Genomic DNA, 14,486 nt, shown 5'->3' with positions numbered 1-14,486 from the left:
GAATTAAATATTGAAATGTATTTTATACTGTTTTATCACGACACAAAATGCAAGGAAGTAGGTTGGAAGTTCTCTCTGCCCTTAATGCCTAACACAGTATTTGTTGTCTCTTCTCCACTGTCTGTATAAACATCTGTTCAACTTTTCTAAACAAAAAGCCTGGAAAAGGAAAGAAATACAGTTGACTTTGACAGGGAATTTACTATATTTTATTAATTCTGCACACCTTCAGCCAAAGTCCACCTTGCCTAGGAGTGGGTCAGGAGCTTCCACACGAGTACTCTGTCATCTGCCTCCATGACAAAAAAAGCCTTCAGGGTGTGCAATATCAGGGTGACATACTGTGTGGCGGGACCTTACTCTGCCTAAGGCTGTTCTTGGACTTACTGCCAGCTGTTTAAGTGCCAGCTGCTGTGTGCTGGCTGTGCAGGTACAGGAAAACACCTCACCTGGTGGGCTTTTCTTCTAAAGAGATGGCCATCAGAGCTCAGGCACAGAAGGTACTGGGGAGAAGGCATACAGAGTACAGTACTAACTCAGAACGCAGTCTTTTTTTTTTCTTTTTTTTCTTTTTTTTTTTTTTAATGTAGTAAGTGCGTAATTGGGCTCCTGCTACACTTGTATTGGCAAGTAGTTTCAAGGTGTATTTGACAGCTGGGAAGAAAGCAGGATGCAGAGATTGTGCCAAAGATGTAAAAATTAAGGACATCTGCAACCTGATTAATACAAATTAAGTATGCCCTGCAGGCTTCATTGTAACTCCAAGCAAAGGGACATATGTAAGAATTACAGTTTGAACATGAATGTCTTCTGCCCACAATATATTCATTTGATGCCATATACCATTATCCAGTGGATTTGCATTTTACTGTCAGAAAATAATCTTCTGACAACAACAGATGCTTGGTACTCTTATTTGAAACAACACCGTACAGAAAAGGCACCAAAGCTAATTCATGGGCTATTAAGAAAATCATTTGTATATTACATTAAAAATGGAATGTAATTCAATAAAGTACTCAGCAGAGGATTCTGGATGGGAAGGCACTTCCATGTGCAAGGTAAGAACAGATAGAAAAAGTTAATTAGAAAGAAAGAAAATTCTGATTGATAAATCTCTGTGATGCCTACCTCCCATCTTAGGTACCACACAGAATTACATAGTTATCAATGCCATGTCAGTTCTTATGCATTGCATTAAATGCAGACCCAGAGTGGACATTATAGAGCAAGCATATACTTCCTCATTACAATTATGGTAATGGATTACCACTAAGATACTTACATAAGAATAAAAGTCATAAACACAGAGAGAATATCAGCTCTTACATCTTTAGCTGTTCTCTCCTTTTTTTCCTTCTTTTTTTTGAGTAACTAAACTTTTTGAACAATGATATGTCATATTTCCTTGCATAATGTTGTAAAAATGTATCTATTAAAGATTAGATCAGTTTTACTCTCCAAAAGAACTGGATTCATTTTTATCTTCATAACCTGTCAAAACTGAAATATGGCATGTGGTTTTCTAAAATGAAGTTATGGCCTCAGAAACTCGTAGTGGATTCTTCTGTTAAGGTAGCTTTTGTGTTTTGTTCACTGGCAAAGCTAAATTTATTTTCCTTAAAGTAGATGCAATTACTACCACAACAATGAAAACCTGTGATGTTCTGGGTAATGTGCATTTTGACTAGCCTTCTGGCTGAAAATGAACCAGAAATTTGTTAGTGTCACACCTGTCATGCAGCTTCTGCATCATTGGTTTATCTTCCTCCAAGGGAAGGTTAAATGTGCAGCCTTTCATTGCATGGTGTGCACTCTTTGGCTCTGCACAAGGAAGATAAAGCCTGTCAGAAGGAGGGGGTGAGCCATTGGCATTCTTCTGGTTTCTTCCATATCAGCTTATTTCACAATCATAAGGCATTTTTCAATTCATTTGCCTTTCAATCCAGACAGAAAACATAATATTGTATAAACATTAACTGACACATCAAATACAGTCAGTCCTGGCCAAGTCATACACCCTGCTCAGTTGCAAGAGTAAAGGGTTTGGTATATCCAATTTTTGCTGTTACATCCACTTCTCCCCAGATCCTTTTGCCTTGCTCCTTTGTGATACTGAGGAGGGAAGAAATTTATTTTGTTAATATTTTCCCCTTCTTTTCCCCCCTCCATCCATGTTCAATACTCCTGTTTTTCTGGGACACCTTAGCCTATTCTCTCAGCAGGTGCTGGTACCATCACTGGAAATAAGCATCACAAATTCAGTATACATCTCTTCTGAATACAAGTGGAGATGCTAGGACATCCACTAGATTTAAATCCTTGATGAGACGGATTGAGGTGCAATTTCCCCATTCCTGTCACAGGTTCATCTACCCCAGCTTTATATTTTTATAATTATTTCCTTTATTGATTGCTTTTCTTGGTTTTCAATAACTGCTTCAATAATTATAAAGGTGTTCATGAATACAAGAAGTAAAATAATTTGTATTAGCCATAATCATTGAGCTTTTATGACCCTCAGCTGGAGCATGCCAGAATGATGAAGTGAGAAGCAATAGTTTGAGTTTAAAACTTGCAAATATCCAGATCTTCCTCATCAGTAAGGGAGGAAAGATCCAGAGCTGTTCCTCAAAGCTAGTTCTGTTTCTTGGGGCTGTGTATGCCCCCAGCTGCTCATCAGTTCAACCAAAATCTGGCAAATGTTAGGATCTTCTTGTTATTATTACTGATGTTATTACTAATTATTTCTAGTATATATTTCTACTATGCCAGTAACCATGGCCACAAAAAGTAGTACTCAAGTACTCCAGGACTCTTCTGTCTTGCTTTTGCTCAGAGTGCTTCAAATTTTTAAGCTCGGCACTGTCTTCAAAATCCCAATCAGAAAGTTAAGTCGGGGTTTTTGGTTGGTAGGTTTATACATTTTGGATCACTCATTTCCCACTATCAGTGGATTATTTACTGGAGAACAGATGGAAAGCCTGAGGCCACATCTCTCCCTGCCCTCCCTGCAGCAGGGTCTGAGCACCAAGTGCAGAGCAGCTGGTACAGAGCCAGTTTCCAAATGGCCATCAAGACTGAGCATTGCAATCATTTAACATACTGTATAGAATAATCCTATACAGACCCCATCTCCATCATATCCCCAAAATGAGTGGGATAGAGAGGTGAGATGGGAAAACTCCAAGATACAGGGGCATTCCTAAGGCACATAATCTATCAGGATTGCTGGGAATAATAAGGGTTTAGGAGACATAAAAGAGGGCATGGGGAAAAGAATGGAGCATATAGTACACACTGAAGTGTAGATGCTTGGTAGTATGAGAGAGAATTCAGGCTCACCCTGTTGAAAAGACTGCTTGAATGGAGAGAGTGCCAGGGCTCCTCACAAACAAGGAGGGTGGGAAAAGGCTCCTGACAGGATCCCATCCCCTAAAAAGATGGGAATGGCAAAGCTTCCCCTTACCATCCCAGTCTGTGTCAGGGGTTGGAGAGGGCTGTGCCATACATTCCCACATCATAGGATGGGGACTAGGGGAAGGGGGGGAAAGATACCCTCTATTGCCTCAATTACAGACGGAAAATTATGTTTGCTGAAAATGCTGGAAAGCCAGCCTTCCTGCTTAGAGGTAGCCAGGCATTTGGCAAGCTTACTTGCAAATAAAGGCAGAAAGTTCAGCTGGGAGCACTGAATACTTTTGGACACATGTTCAAACTCATAGCTGCTCCTCTGACACTCTCCACCACCAAATACTTAAATAAACTGAGAAAGTTTTAGACTAGATAACCTGGACTCCACCCCTGATCCCATCAGTACACTGCCACCCCTGATAGTTCAGCTGATGTGCTTTGGAGGCATCATGCTACAGACAGAGATAGCAGAATTTTAAAGATCAATCAGTGAACACAACATAACAGTAACTTCAAAAAATAAAAAGGATTTGGTAGAGGTTTTGTTAATTTGGTTTTGGGTTGGGGTTTTTTTTTGCTTTGTTTTTTGGTTTTTTTTATTTGTTTTACTGGAAAGATGATGCACTCCAGTTAATTGCATACTCCTTTCTGAAACCAGAACATCAGAAGTACAACATGTTCCCTGAACTTGATGGAATAAACATTATACATGGCCCCCTCTGGAGCATTTTCATTAGGGTGCTTCTCTGCTGTCAGTGCATGTGACTTACTGCATAATTCATCTAAAAAGCCCTTAGAAACCAGCCCCTCTAGGGATGGCAGTCATTCTTGGAGGGCTCTAGGTCCAAACAGTGGTGTGTAGATTGTGGATGTCTCTAAAAGTTTATATTCCTCATATATTTACTATATGGGCATTTCTTTATGGAATAAATTTGTTTGCTATCCTTGCTGTCTGTGGGTGAGAATATACTAGAGACTATTCCAGGTTAGATTAATGTTTATGCTGGACATATACGAGTTAATAAAAAGTGATCCTCTGGAGATCTATTCAGAGTGAACCCTAAGGTATGCCAACCAGCGGGTGCAACCTCAAATGTATTGAGTACCACAAGCAGCAGGATTGGCTTCTGTCGCAGTTTCTCCAGGGTACAATGCAGTGTTACGCAGGTGTAGCTGAGTTAAGCCTGAACTGTTAGGGGAAAATATATCATGCGGATCTGACAGCTTCAAGAGAGGTGAGGCTGCTGCATCTCCATGGCCCAGGTCCAACCAGTAGCAAGGCTGAAGATGTATTCCCAGCAGGCATGTGCACACAACACACACACGTACAACACATATACGTGCATATATACATGGCCAGCCACACAAATCACAGACAGACACGCAGAGTGCTCCCAGAAACGCAAACAGCACCAACAGCGTCATCCTGCTCCCCACCCTGGCAGAGCAGCATGGAGGCCCACTAGTGAGAATATATATCTGTGTAGACATATATACAACACAGGTCCCTCCATCAGCTGGGCTCATACACTCAGTCTGCCCAGTAGCTGCCCCTGGATCCCAGTCTCCCCAGTTGCTGGCACCTGGACATACAAGCCTCCGGTGTTGACCCACAGTGATGGGTTTCATGCCTGGACAGTGGGGCTGAGGCTCTCCTGGGACAGCCCTAGGAGGGGCCTGGATGTGGTTTCCCTTCTTCTAAGTCCTTAATTTGGGTTGTCACCTGCCTTTGTGCCCTTGTGCTCCTCTGGGCTTGTGGACTTGGGCCTTTGATAGTCCAATGGCTCCTGCGATAGGCATGGAAGCAGCCAGGGCCAGGACATTATTAGAGCTCTCCCACCTGCCATGGTCTCACTGTGCTCCTTTGTGGATGTGCAGATGAGCTTTTATCACATAATTTAATGTGAACAAGCTAGTTTCCACAATAGTAACATCGTAGCTGTGCTCCCATATTGCTCTGTGCTAGCTACCTTGGCTTCCAGCATCTGAGCTACCTCAGCCAGCTGGGGCTGCATATTTCTGAACCCCACTCCATCATGCTGTGCAATACTCCTTGTAAGATGCCCACATGAGCACACACAGACTCATTGCTGCCTGGACAATTATTTGAAGCTCTTGCATGTTCAGAGGTGCAGGGTCACACTGCTGCATGAAGGTTAGTCTCCTACTTCTTTGAAAGTTTTGTTCTTTCATGATTGGTTTCAGTCTTCCTGATAGAACCAAGTTCTTTATTAAACTGATTCTTAATATTCTTATTATTAAGCAGAGACTTATCTGAGAATAGATGTAGCCCTTTAAGCTTGTACCTGATCTTTTCTCAAAAGATACCGTGCTGCAACACAGACCTTTTACCTACTGCTTCCTCTCTGCCGTGAAGGTGCATTTCACTATGCTTGGCTATAATCAAAACTGACATTTTATTTTTTTGGCAGATTTGGAGGAGAGTAGTGCATGATAATAGTGTCTTTGGTCTTTATAATGGTGTGTTCACCATTTTAAGCATTGTAATATTAACTTTGAAACCTGTGTGCTCATGAGAGATGAGGTAACAGTGGATAGCTTTGCCTAGGCAACACTGGTCTTATTTTCTCCTTCAGTAAATGACAGCATTAGAAGTCACAGCAATATAAAATCTTGTTATACTCCATTGAACTAAAAAGCAATATTTTCAGAATAATATTTTGTGAACTAACAAGTATTACAGGCATTTCCTAGGAGCAGAACTAGGTAGTACAGTAATACCGAAGCAGTGTGCATACGGACATATGCCAGTGTGAACTGTTTAGTTTTGCCTTTCCTTTAGGGTTCATTTCAAACAAAGTAGGATTTTTGAGTTCAAAACACAAAACTGTGTTTTGAACATTTTTTTCACATAGTATTTCATTCCATCAAACAAAGGAAAAAAGCCTCCATATTATCTTTGACAGTCTTCTGTCATAATAGTCCAAAACTCTTTTGGAGATTTCTTGATGTAACTTTATAGTACTTTGAACCTGTACTGGAAAATACGGGACTGTTTTAAGATGAGCAAATAGCATTGCTTTAGTTAGCATTCAGCAAGTGCTCTTTTCTGACAAGGAATATGGCAGAATTGCAGTACAGGGAGAACAAGTCTTGCATTGATCACTGAAAGTAATGGATCATTGAAGTCCTGCATTAATCTGCCCCTCTGGTGTCTGTACATTATAAAAATTCAAGCATGTTGCAGATTGCCTGCCTACCATACAACTAGAATGTGAAAGATTTACAGGGTGAATTACTATTGACATGCACTAGGTCACTGAGACTGAACAAGAATTACTGTATTCAGCTTACTGCGAACATCAACTTTGCCTTTTCATGTCTTCAATCTTCCTGAGGCTAAAGTTCTTTACAAGGACAATGGTTTGTGTTTTGGATTAATCAGAAGCCTCGGTCATTTGAAAGGTCATGTATGCAAGGAACAGCAAAATCTTTTTTTTAAATGACCTGTGTGTCGGCTTTTGTGAATTGTGGGAATCAAAATCTATAGAAGCCATTAGTGGAAATGTATGTCTGAAAGAAAACATAATAGTGATAAGCCTATTATAGTCTTTGAATCCAAGCTTCTACTGATGTGGGGTTGGGTGGGGATACGTTTGACTGATTTTCACAGTCAGTTGTATTTTTGCACTACAGAGTCTTTTGCAAAACACAAGCCTTTGGACTTGTTATCAAGGACAAGATCTCTTGTTGCTTAAAAAATTCTTTATAACTAGAAAGTAAGACATAAGCAAGCCACATTAAAAAGTCTAAGAATAAAGTAAGTTGCTTTGGTAATGAGAAGCACTTGAATGCACAGGTTCATAGTTCATAGAACCAAAAAATCATGTCTGCCTGCAGTAAAATGAAGGGGGTTATTCTCAAGCAAAGAAACTCATGTAAGGCTCTGGAGTGAAAGTCTGCAAAAAAAAGGCTGAAGGAATTTTCTTTACACTGGTGTGATGATATTTCTCCAGACATTTCTCCATTCATCAATTTCTTACTTTTCACCTTTGAGAAAACACAAGTAATTCGGTCTGTAAAGCTTAATATTGTTACTGTATATTTTGCTTTTGAAACATCCTCAATTTCCTGCTGATATAAGGGAAACAAATTGACCCCCAACTCAGAACTATGCAAAGCTAAGTTCTTTTAGAGTCCTTAATGGACTAACATCCTCTGACGTTTGCACTACTAGTATTTGCAAGGTTGCTATGGTAACAAATGTAGTTGTGGTTAAAAAAAAAAATAAAAATTCTATTTTGCTTAGCCACAAATTCCAGAAGAACTCAGCATGGTTCCAAAAGAACATTTCTGCCAAAATGAATGCACGGTGCCCTTTTTTCTGAGCAATTCTATCTTCCGTAAAATGTAACCGTACAGAGAAGTCTGACCTCTGCTTTGGTCACAGTACCTTAGGAACACATACTCAAATTACTATAAAACAGATTAAAAACAGCACAGTGTCCATTTCTTGAAGGAATGATTAGGGCAGGCCCAAGGGAACAGTCTGTAGCACAAAATGCCTGGGGTTTTTTTCAGCTTCTTTTTGGTCATTCTGATGAAGTAAAACAACCCTAAAGGCAGTGTGATCCTTCCCCTTAAACTCCTCTGCCCGGAACTGCAAACTGGTCATACATGGCTTAAAGGTGCTTTGACTCATGAAGGGGGGTCTGCCTGTGGGCAATGGCATTCGACCCAGGGTTACAAGGACGGCTGTAGCAGTTTTCGCCCACATCCATCCCTCTGGTCTTGCAATAAGCAAAGTCAGATGGAGAGATTTGATCCATTTTCTGTCTTTCACTAGAAATGGTTGTCAGACTACATCATGATCTTTTTTGTGCATGGAACATTTTGCAGACAGGGATCTGAATATGTAGATATAATGGCTGTGTTATAAGGGGTCACTAGTGAACTTAACACCCACACAGACCAGCTTCCAAAACACTTGGATGACAGATATTTGAAGCTATTCCATCTTTTCTCACAGACACCTAGGACCCTGATACACAATGGGATTCCCTTCCAGGGTGCCCTCTCCTAAGTGTGTGGTTAAGCAGGTTAATTTCTGTTCCAGTGCAGTTTTCCTAAGCACCCCGTTTTGTCCAAGGAGGGATGGGGGGGGAGAGAGAGAGAGAGAGATGTTCTACACCTTTTTCTTTCTCCGTTGATCATATAGGGACAGAAGTGAGATTAATATCCTACCAAGCACTTGACTCAGAGCCTAAAGCCAGTCATAGTCACAAGTCCAAGGCAAAGGGTAAGTTCTTAGAGTAAGCTTGCTGTGCCCTGTGTTACCTTCAAGGGCAGGTACTGCTCTCAGTTAGAGGGTGGTAGCCAGCAGCATCACTCCTGGCTGAGCCTGGAGCCAGGACATGGAGTTTTCCTTCATGCAGAGCAAGTCTGAGTATCAGCAGAATGGTGGCAGTCAGCCAGGTGTGCTCCTAAGTTGCCCATTAGCTGCATCGCATTCAAACTGCAGAAGAGACCTTTGTAGGGTAAGATGTTTCACCACCAGCACTCAAGGTCCCATGGTGTTTCAAGACCTCAGATACTCCAATTCAGCTGTAGTAATGGTTAGGGCTTGTATAATTTAAATGGAAAGTAAATCAAAGTTCAAACTCAGCCCCTGTCCATGGCTTAATGCACAATGTAAACACTGCTGTTGTCCTGGTAGGTCAAAGACCTATAGTGGAACAAGCTGGAGAGAAACAACAGAAGAAAGGTGAAATGGCTTTGAAGTTTTGCTGATAAATTTAGATCCTGGTTTTTAAAGGTGAAAGATAAGAAATAAATAAGCTGTTGATTTTGTTTCAAAGCTCTGGGTTTAGATGATAAGGTTTGCATTAAAATGTGAAATTTGTTTTTTTAATTGTGTGGGAGAAAGTGTCACCGCTTCTTTCTAAAAATACAGAGAGAATTTTGGTGGCAGGAGAATATATTGAAAGACTGTCTTGTTTTAACAAGCAAAAGTAAAACCTGTGTTGATATTATTCCTGTAATAAAAATTTCTGACAGATAATCCTTAGTTTATTTGAAATCCAGAATTAAACAGAATCATGTTACCCTAGATGTCAAAAGCAGTATTGTCTTTTTTGTCTTGTTACAATTCTGTTTGAAATTGATTTAGGGAGAATTTTCTTTGCTTTGACTTCTCTCTCTCTCTCTCTCTCTCTCTGTGTCTCTTTTAAGGTCAACTCAAATCAAAACATACTCTTGGGATAATGCCCAGGTTATTTTGGTCGGTAACAAATGTGACATGGAGGATGAACGGGTAATCTTCACTGAGAGAGGCAAACATTTAGCAGAGCAACTTGGTAAGAAAAGAAATGACAAAAGCTTTATGACTGCTTCTGAGAATGCACAAAGTAATATCATTAATTGCTGAACTACTTGTAATGAAATGTTCATGATACAGTCGCTGTAAAAGAATAGTCATACACCACCTCCCTTTTGTTTCTGCAGGCTGAGGTCTGAACTGTCCTTGTTGATATCACTAATACTGTAACATCATTAGAATGGACATGTGTCCAGAGATTACCTTATGCAGAGCTGTGATATGTCTGTCATCTAAGAGTGTCCACAAGACCAGTACTGGCTCAGAGGCTGGCTTAGGCTAAATAAAGACATATCTGATAAAATGTTCCTTATGCAGTTCCTTAGAAAGGAAGTACATTATGGCCTTTGTGATAAGCAGCAAGATTAGACATGTGTCTGTATATATACAATATGTTTAGATAGTTATAGCTATAGGCAGATACATCCTAGCCAGGAAAAAATTAAAAAAGAAAACACCAAAAAAACAACAACAACAACAACCAAAAAACCAAACAAACAAAAAAAACCAAAACAAACAAACAAAAAAAAAAACAAAAACAAAAAACAAGGAGAGGAGAGATTAAAGAAACACCTTACTCAAAATGTGAACTACACCTTTTAGCAAGTTCAGAACATTTGAGTTATGATTTCCAATACCAATAATCCAAAACAGAAAGATCCCAATATCCAGCTCCCACTGCTAACAATTCACCTACTGCACATTTACACAGGTGTAAACAACATGAACCTCTGTTTCACAAAGTCTCTCTCTAGGAGGCAAATGTTATCCACACAGAAAATTACAGAGCAGTGAACATCTCTGTTCTTTCTGTTTCTGCCCAGCAGTGATATCCTTTCACACCATGAAATGTTTTTGAGGTGACACTGGCACTGTAATGGAAAATCTCCAGAGCATCATCATAATACTACTATCTGGCCTGTTTTTTTCTTCAAATTTGCTGATCTCTGCAGAGCATGCTCAGCAGGTGTGCAGATCAAACCCTGGCATCATTTGAGGTCAATTTCTGTGCTGTACTGGGCATGGGTTTGGTACTATTTTTAAAACTGACTATAGTAAAGGCTCAGTCTGGTGAATATGTGTGTAACTAAGATCTCATTGTCACTATTCCTATACAGGTGTTTAGGGGAAAGGGTGTTGTAAGAGTAACTGCATGGGAAACAGAAAGAGATGGTGGCTTTTCACAGTATACCACCTGTTCTGGATATAAACCCATGCTGGTGATTCTTAACTTACGTATATTCATAGCTCGCTGACCTTATTTTTTAAAATAATTTTTCTAGTTGTACAATTGCTAGTCCTGGTAAATAATTTATCAGAATAACATATCTTTCTCTTGCATCTGTCCAAATAATCGTTACATATGTGTAAAAGCTTGCCTCAAAAGTATACATTAAAAATGACCATAAATTAGCCTTTGAGAGGTGACAGAAAAGAGTTAGCAGTGGGTTATGTCCAGAAAAATTGCCAACATTTGTGAAGAACTGAGTTTCTAAAATCGTTTGCAACAAAACCAAAATGGTTACCATTGTACCTGCTTTAACAGAGGATATTTTTCTTTGCAGAAACACCTGTCATAATGTATATATTTCTATAACTTGTTCTTCCCTCTGTAAGCATTTCTAATATTTATTCATTTTACTAGGAGCTAGGGAAGTGTATACAATGGAGAAAGAGATCTGAAAGATGTAACTGTATACTTTTACCCCAAATTTAGACCAGACACTAAAATGTCTGGCAATAAACGTAAATTTGCAATGTGGAGTTGAAGATTTTTTTTAAGTCACATCACTAATTTGAATTTCTATTCCTCAAACTATTTTCCTATGGAAAGATTAATGCAGTGAGTTGACAAGGAATCCCGAAGGTCATGAATTTAGCAAGACGAGAAGGAACTTTGCGTGTTGTACAGTCAAGAATCCTCAGCTGTAATAACCAATGCTTGGGGGGGAAAAAAAAGAGTAATGAGATAGATATCAAAACTCATGTTTCAGGCTTTAAAGCAAACTCTAACTCCTGGGATTTAGAATTAAATCTTTATGGAAACAGATTATCCTCTATTCCCATCTTTATCTACTCTGGGATTTTCCTTTCTCAGATATACATCCTGTGGCTATCTCAAGGGCAGATTATTGTATTCGATAAATTGTGGCTCTGATACAGCATGTCATTTACTGTACTCAGACTGCACACAAAAATGTTTATACGTTTCCTGTACAGCTGTAATCTTTTCTTAAATCTGCTCAGAGATTGTGGGAGGCGGTATCAGGAAAAACAGAAGAACAAGTTTCCCTGAATTGTAGTAAGTGCTCTGGCCACGGTGGCCAGTTTGAAGGGCATGCGTTATGTCAAACACTTAGGACTGTCTTTTCTTTCTCTGCCAGTGAGTTGATAACATCTCTTGCAGGCACATTTTAAAAATAATAATATAGATTTTTGTGTCCTGCAAGACGTTTTAAGACTGTGGGCCCTTTGAACACCATGGTCTGCAAAGTTGATTGCAGCCACAATTACAAGCAAGCACAACGCACGAGTGCTGTACAAACAGCATGTCATGAAACGCTTTGTTCTCAAGTGTGGTTTTATTTTCAGCCCTGGTTTATTCGAAGTCACTGAGAAAATGAATACATGTACATTTTGGGCCACGTTTTCAAAAGGTCAAAAAGAACACTGGGCATTTAACCCTCCAGGAAATATGGTGTCCTGCTAAGAACAGCATCAGAAAATTCTGCCTCTATTGTGGCTGCAGACCTCTTTGAAAAGTGTGGCCTTCAATTTTATTAACAAGGTGTAATCAATCATTTCTTTAAATGTCTCACTTACTTCTCAAGTATAACCCAAACAAGTGGTTTAGATCAACCAGCAATAGGCCTCATTATCTGTGAAGGTCTGGCTAAGCTAGTCAAGTATCCTATGGTAGCTCCGAGTACCTCTCTCATAACACTAATGTAAGTTCAAAAAAGAGAGAAGGAATGGTTAAGAAAACCAGATCTGACCGTGAAGGGAAATTAACAGAATGTTTATGAAGACAGATTTTGTCTTGTTTCCATTTTAGATTTTTTTGACATTTGTGTTAATGACATAGGGCATGACACTGGCAATACCACCACAGATCATAGCTGCAAGCCACATACTACCTTACCTACTGTTATGGCCAGAAGTAGGTGCCTTGTGAAAGGTATAAAAGGACAAACATACAGTGATACTTTCCCAGATTGTAGCAAATTATATTTGTGGGTCTCACGAACCAAAGGCAGTATCTTTATATTTAATAGCCCTTTCACAATTTTTTCCCATGGACTTGTCCAAGGGTGTCTTTGAAACCATATAAAATCTTAACATCCACAACATTCTTTAGATATGTGCAGTTTATCCAAGTTATCTGCTTCTGCTTTGAATTGGCCCCTTGGTAGTTTTATCTGATGTTTCTTCACTGTTGTATTTTGAGAAACAGTGAACAATTGTTTGCCGTTACCTGCTTTGCAACATCGTTGGTTTCAGAGACCTCTATCATACCCCTCCTTTTTCTCCAGGCTGAAATTCCCAGACTGTGTTGTCCTCCCAGACACAAAGACCATGCCACACCTTAGCCATTCCTTGTCACCCTATTCAGTACTTTTTGTAAGTGGTACAGGCATTTTTCAGACATTAGTTCATGGCTGTTTAACTTAATAGCATCATTAAAGGAGTAATATAAGAATGAGGTGAAAACAGACAGGTTCAAATAAATTCAGTTGAGTCATGTAACTTTACCTCACAGAGATACCATACTGAGAAAATACAGAAACATGACAAACCAGCCAGTAGAGAGAACTAATTAACATAATGTTAATATTGACACAGGAAACACAGCAAACACATTTAAACAAGTTTATGCACTAATCACTACAAAAAAAGGGTGTGGAACATAATGCTTATACCATTTTGTCTCTTCAGGAATGTTTGCTCTGAGCACTACATGTATTGGCTATTGAGTGAAACCCCAATATAGTCAGCACTTACACGCTTTAAAGCATTTTAGTAAAAAAGGCTTGGAACTTCTTGCAAGAAAAATGCATGCACACTTGCCACCTGCATTACTTACACAGCTTTTCTGACATATTCATCTCCTGCATCGCAGTTGAGTTCAAAGGTTCATACGTTCGTAAAAGTTTGGTGTCACTTGTCAGAACAGAAATAAAAAGAATGACTAACAGATGGCATGAATTTCTTGGTTCCTTTTATTTGCGGTCTGTATGATACATTGTGATCTACATTCTGGCAAAGGATTAGCAGGCACAGGTGTGCACAGAGCTTTGAAGAGACTCTGAGTAACTGCACATGCAAATGGACAGTTGCATATGTAGTTCAACATACAATTTCTCCATTAATTTATGACATTTTGCTGTGCATGCAAATTAGGTACATAATTTTATATGTGTTCTTTGGTTGCTTGTGTGCTTCTGTACAACTCCTATTTGCTATGTGTGTGCTACAAATTATTTCAACACTCATTAGTTTTAAATTGCAAGTACTGCCATTACAGAGTATACAGAGTCTTTAAGACCAGGGCGCCTAAGGTTGCTGCAAAAGTACAATCCTGCCATAGGTCCAAACTACGCCTATTGTGTTTATGCTGCACCAGGTACTATGGGGGTACTGCAAGATCTGCCCCAAATGTCTGGCCACCTTTTCTGTAAGGTCTTGTTTGTCCTATCCCACCTTTTTGGCTCAGGTTGGTTAAGGCTCTGGGAAA

The 14,486-nt window shown here is 39.5% G+C and overlaps 1 protein-coding gene across 3 annotated transcripts in view; it reads left to right on the top strand.

The window, feature by feature from the left end:
• The window catches only part of RAB3C (RAB3C, member RAS oncogene family), a 141,810-nt gene that overhangs the window by 111,601 nt on the left and 15,723 nt on the right, over positions 1 to 14,486 (top strand). For all 3 annotated transcript variants that reach the window (XM_030005085.2, XM_030005083.2, XM_030005084.2), the window contains one exon: positions 9,607 to 9,731. In XM_030005085.2, coding sequence (XP_029860945.1) covers positions 9,607 to 9,731 — 125 coding nt within the window. The remainder of the gene's footprint in view (positions 1 to 9,606; positions 9,732 to 14,486) is intronic.

The sequence above is a fragment of the Aquila chrysaetos genome, chromosome Z (assembly GCF_900496995.4).
Source record: "Aquila chrysaetos chrysaetos chromosome Z, bAquChr1.4, whole genome shotgun sequence".
Classification (NCBI taxonomy): domain Eukaryota; kingdom Metazoa; phylum Chordata; class Aves; order Accipitriformes; family Accipitridae; genus Aquila; species Aquila chrysaetos.
This window is presented reverse-complemented; position numbering and strand designations above follow the sequence as displayed.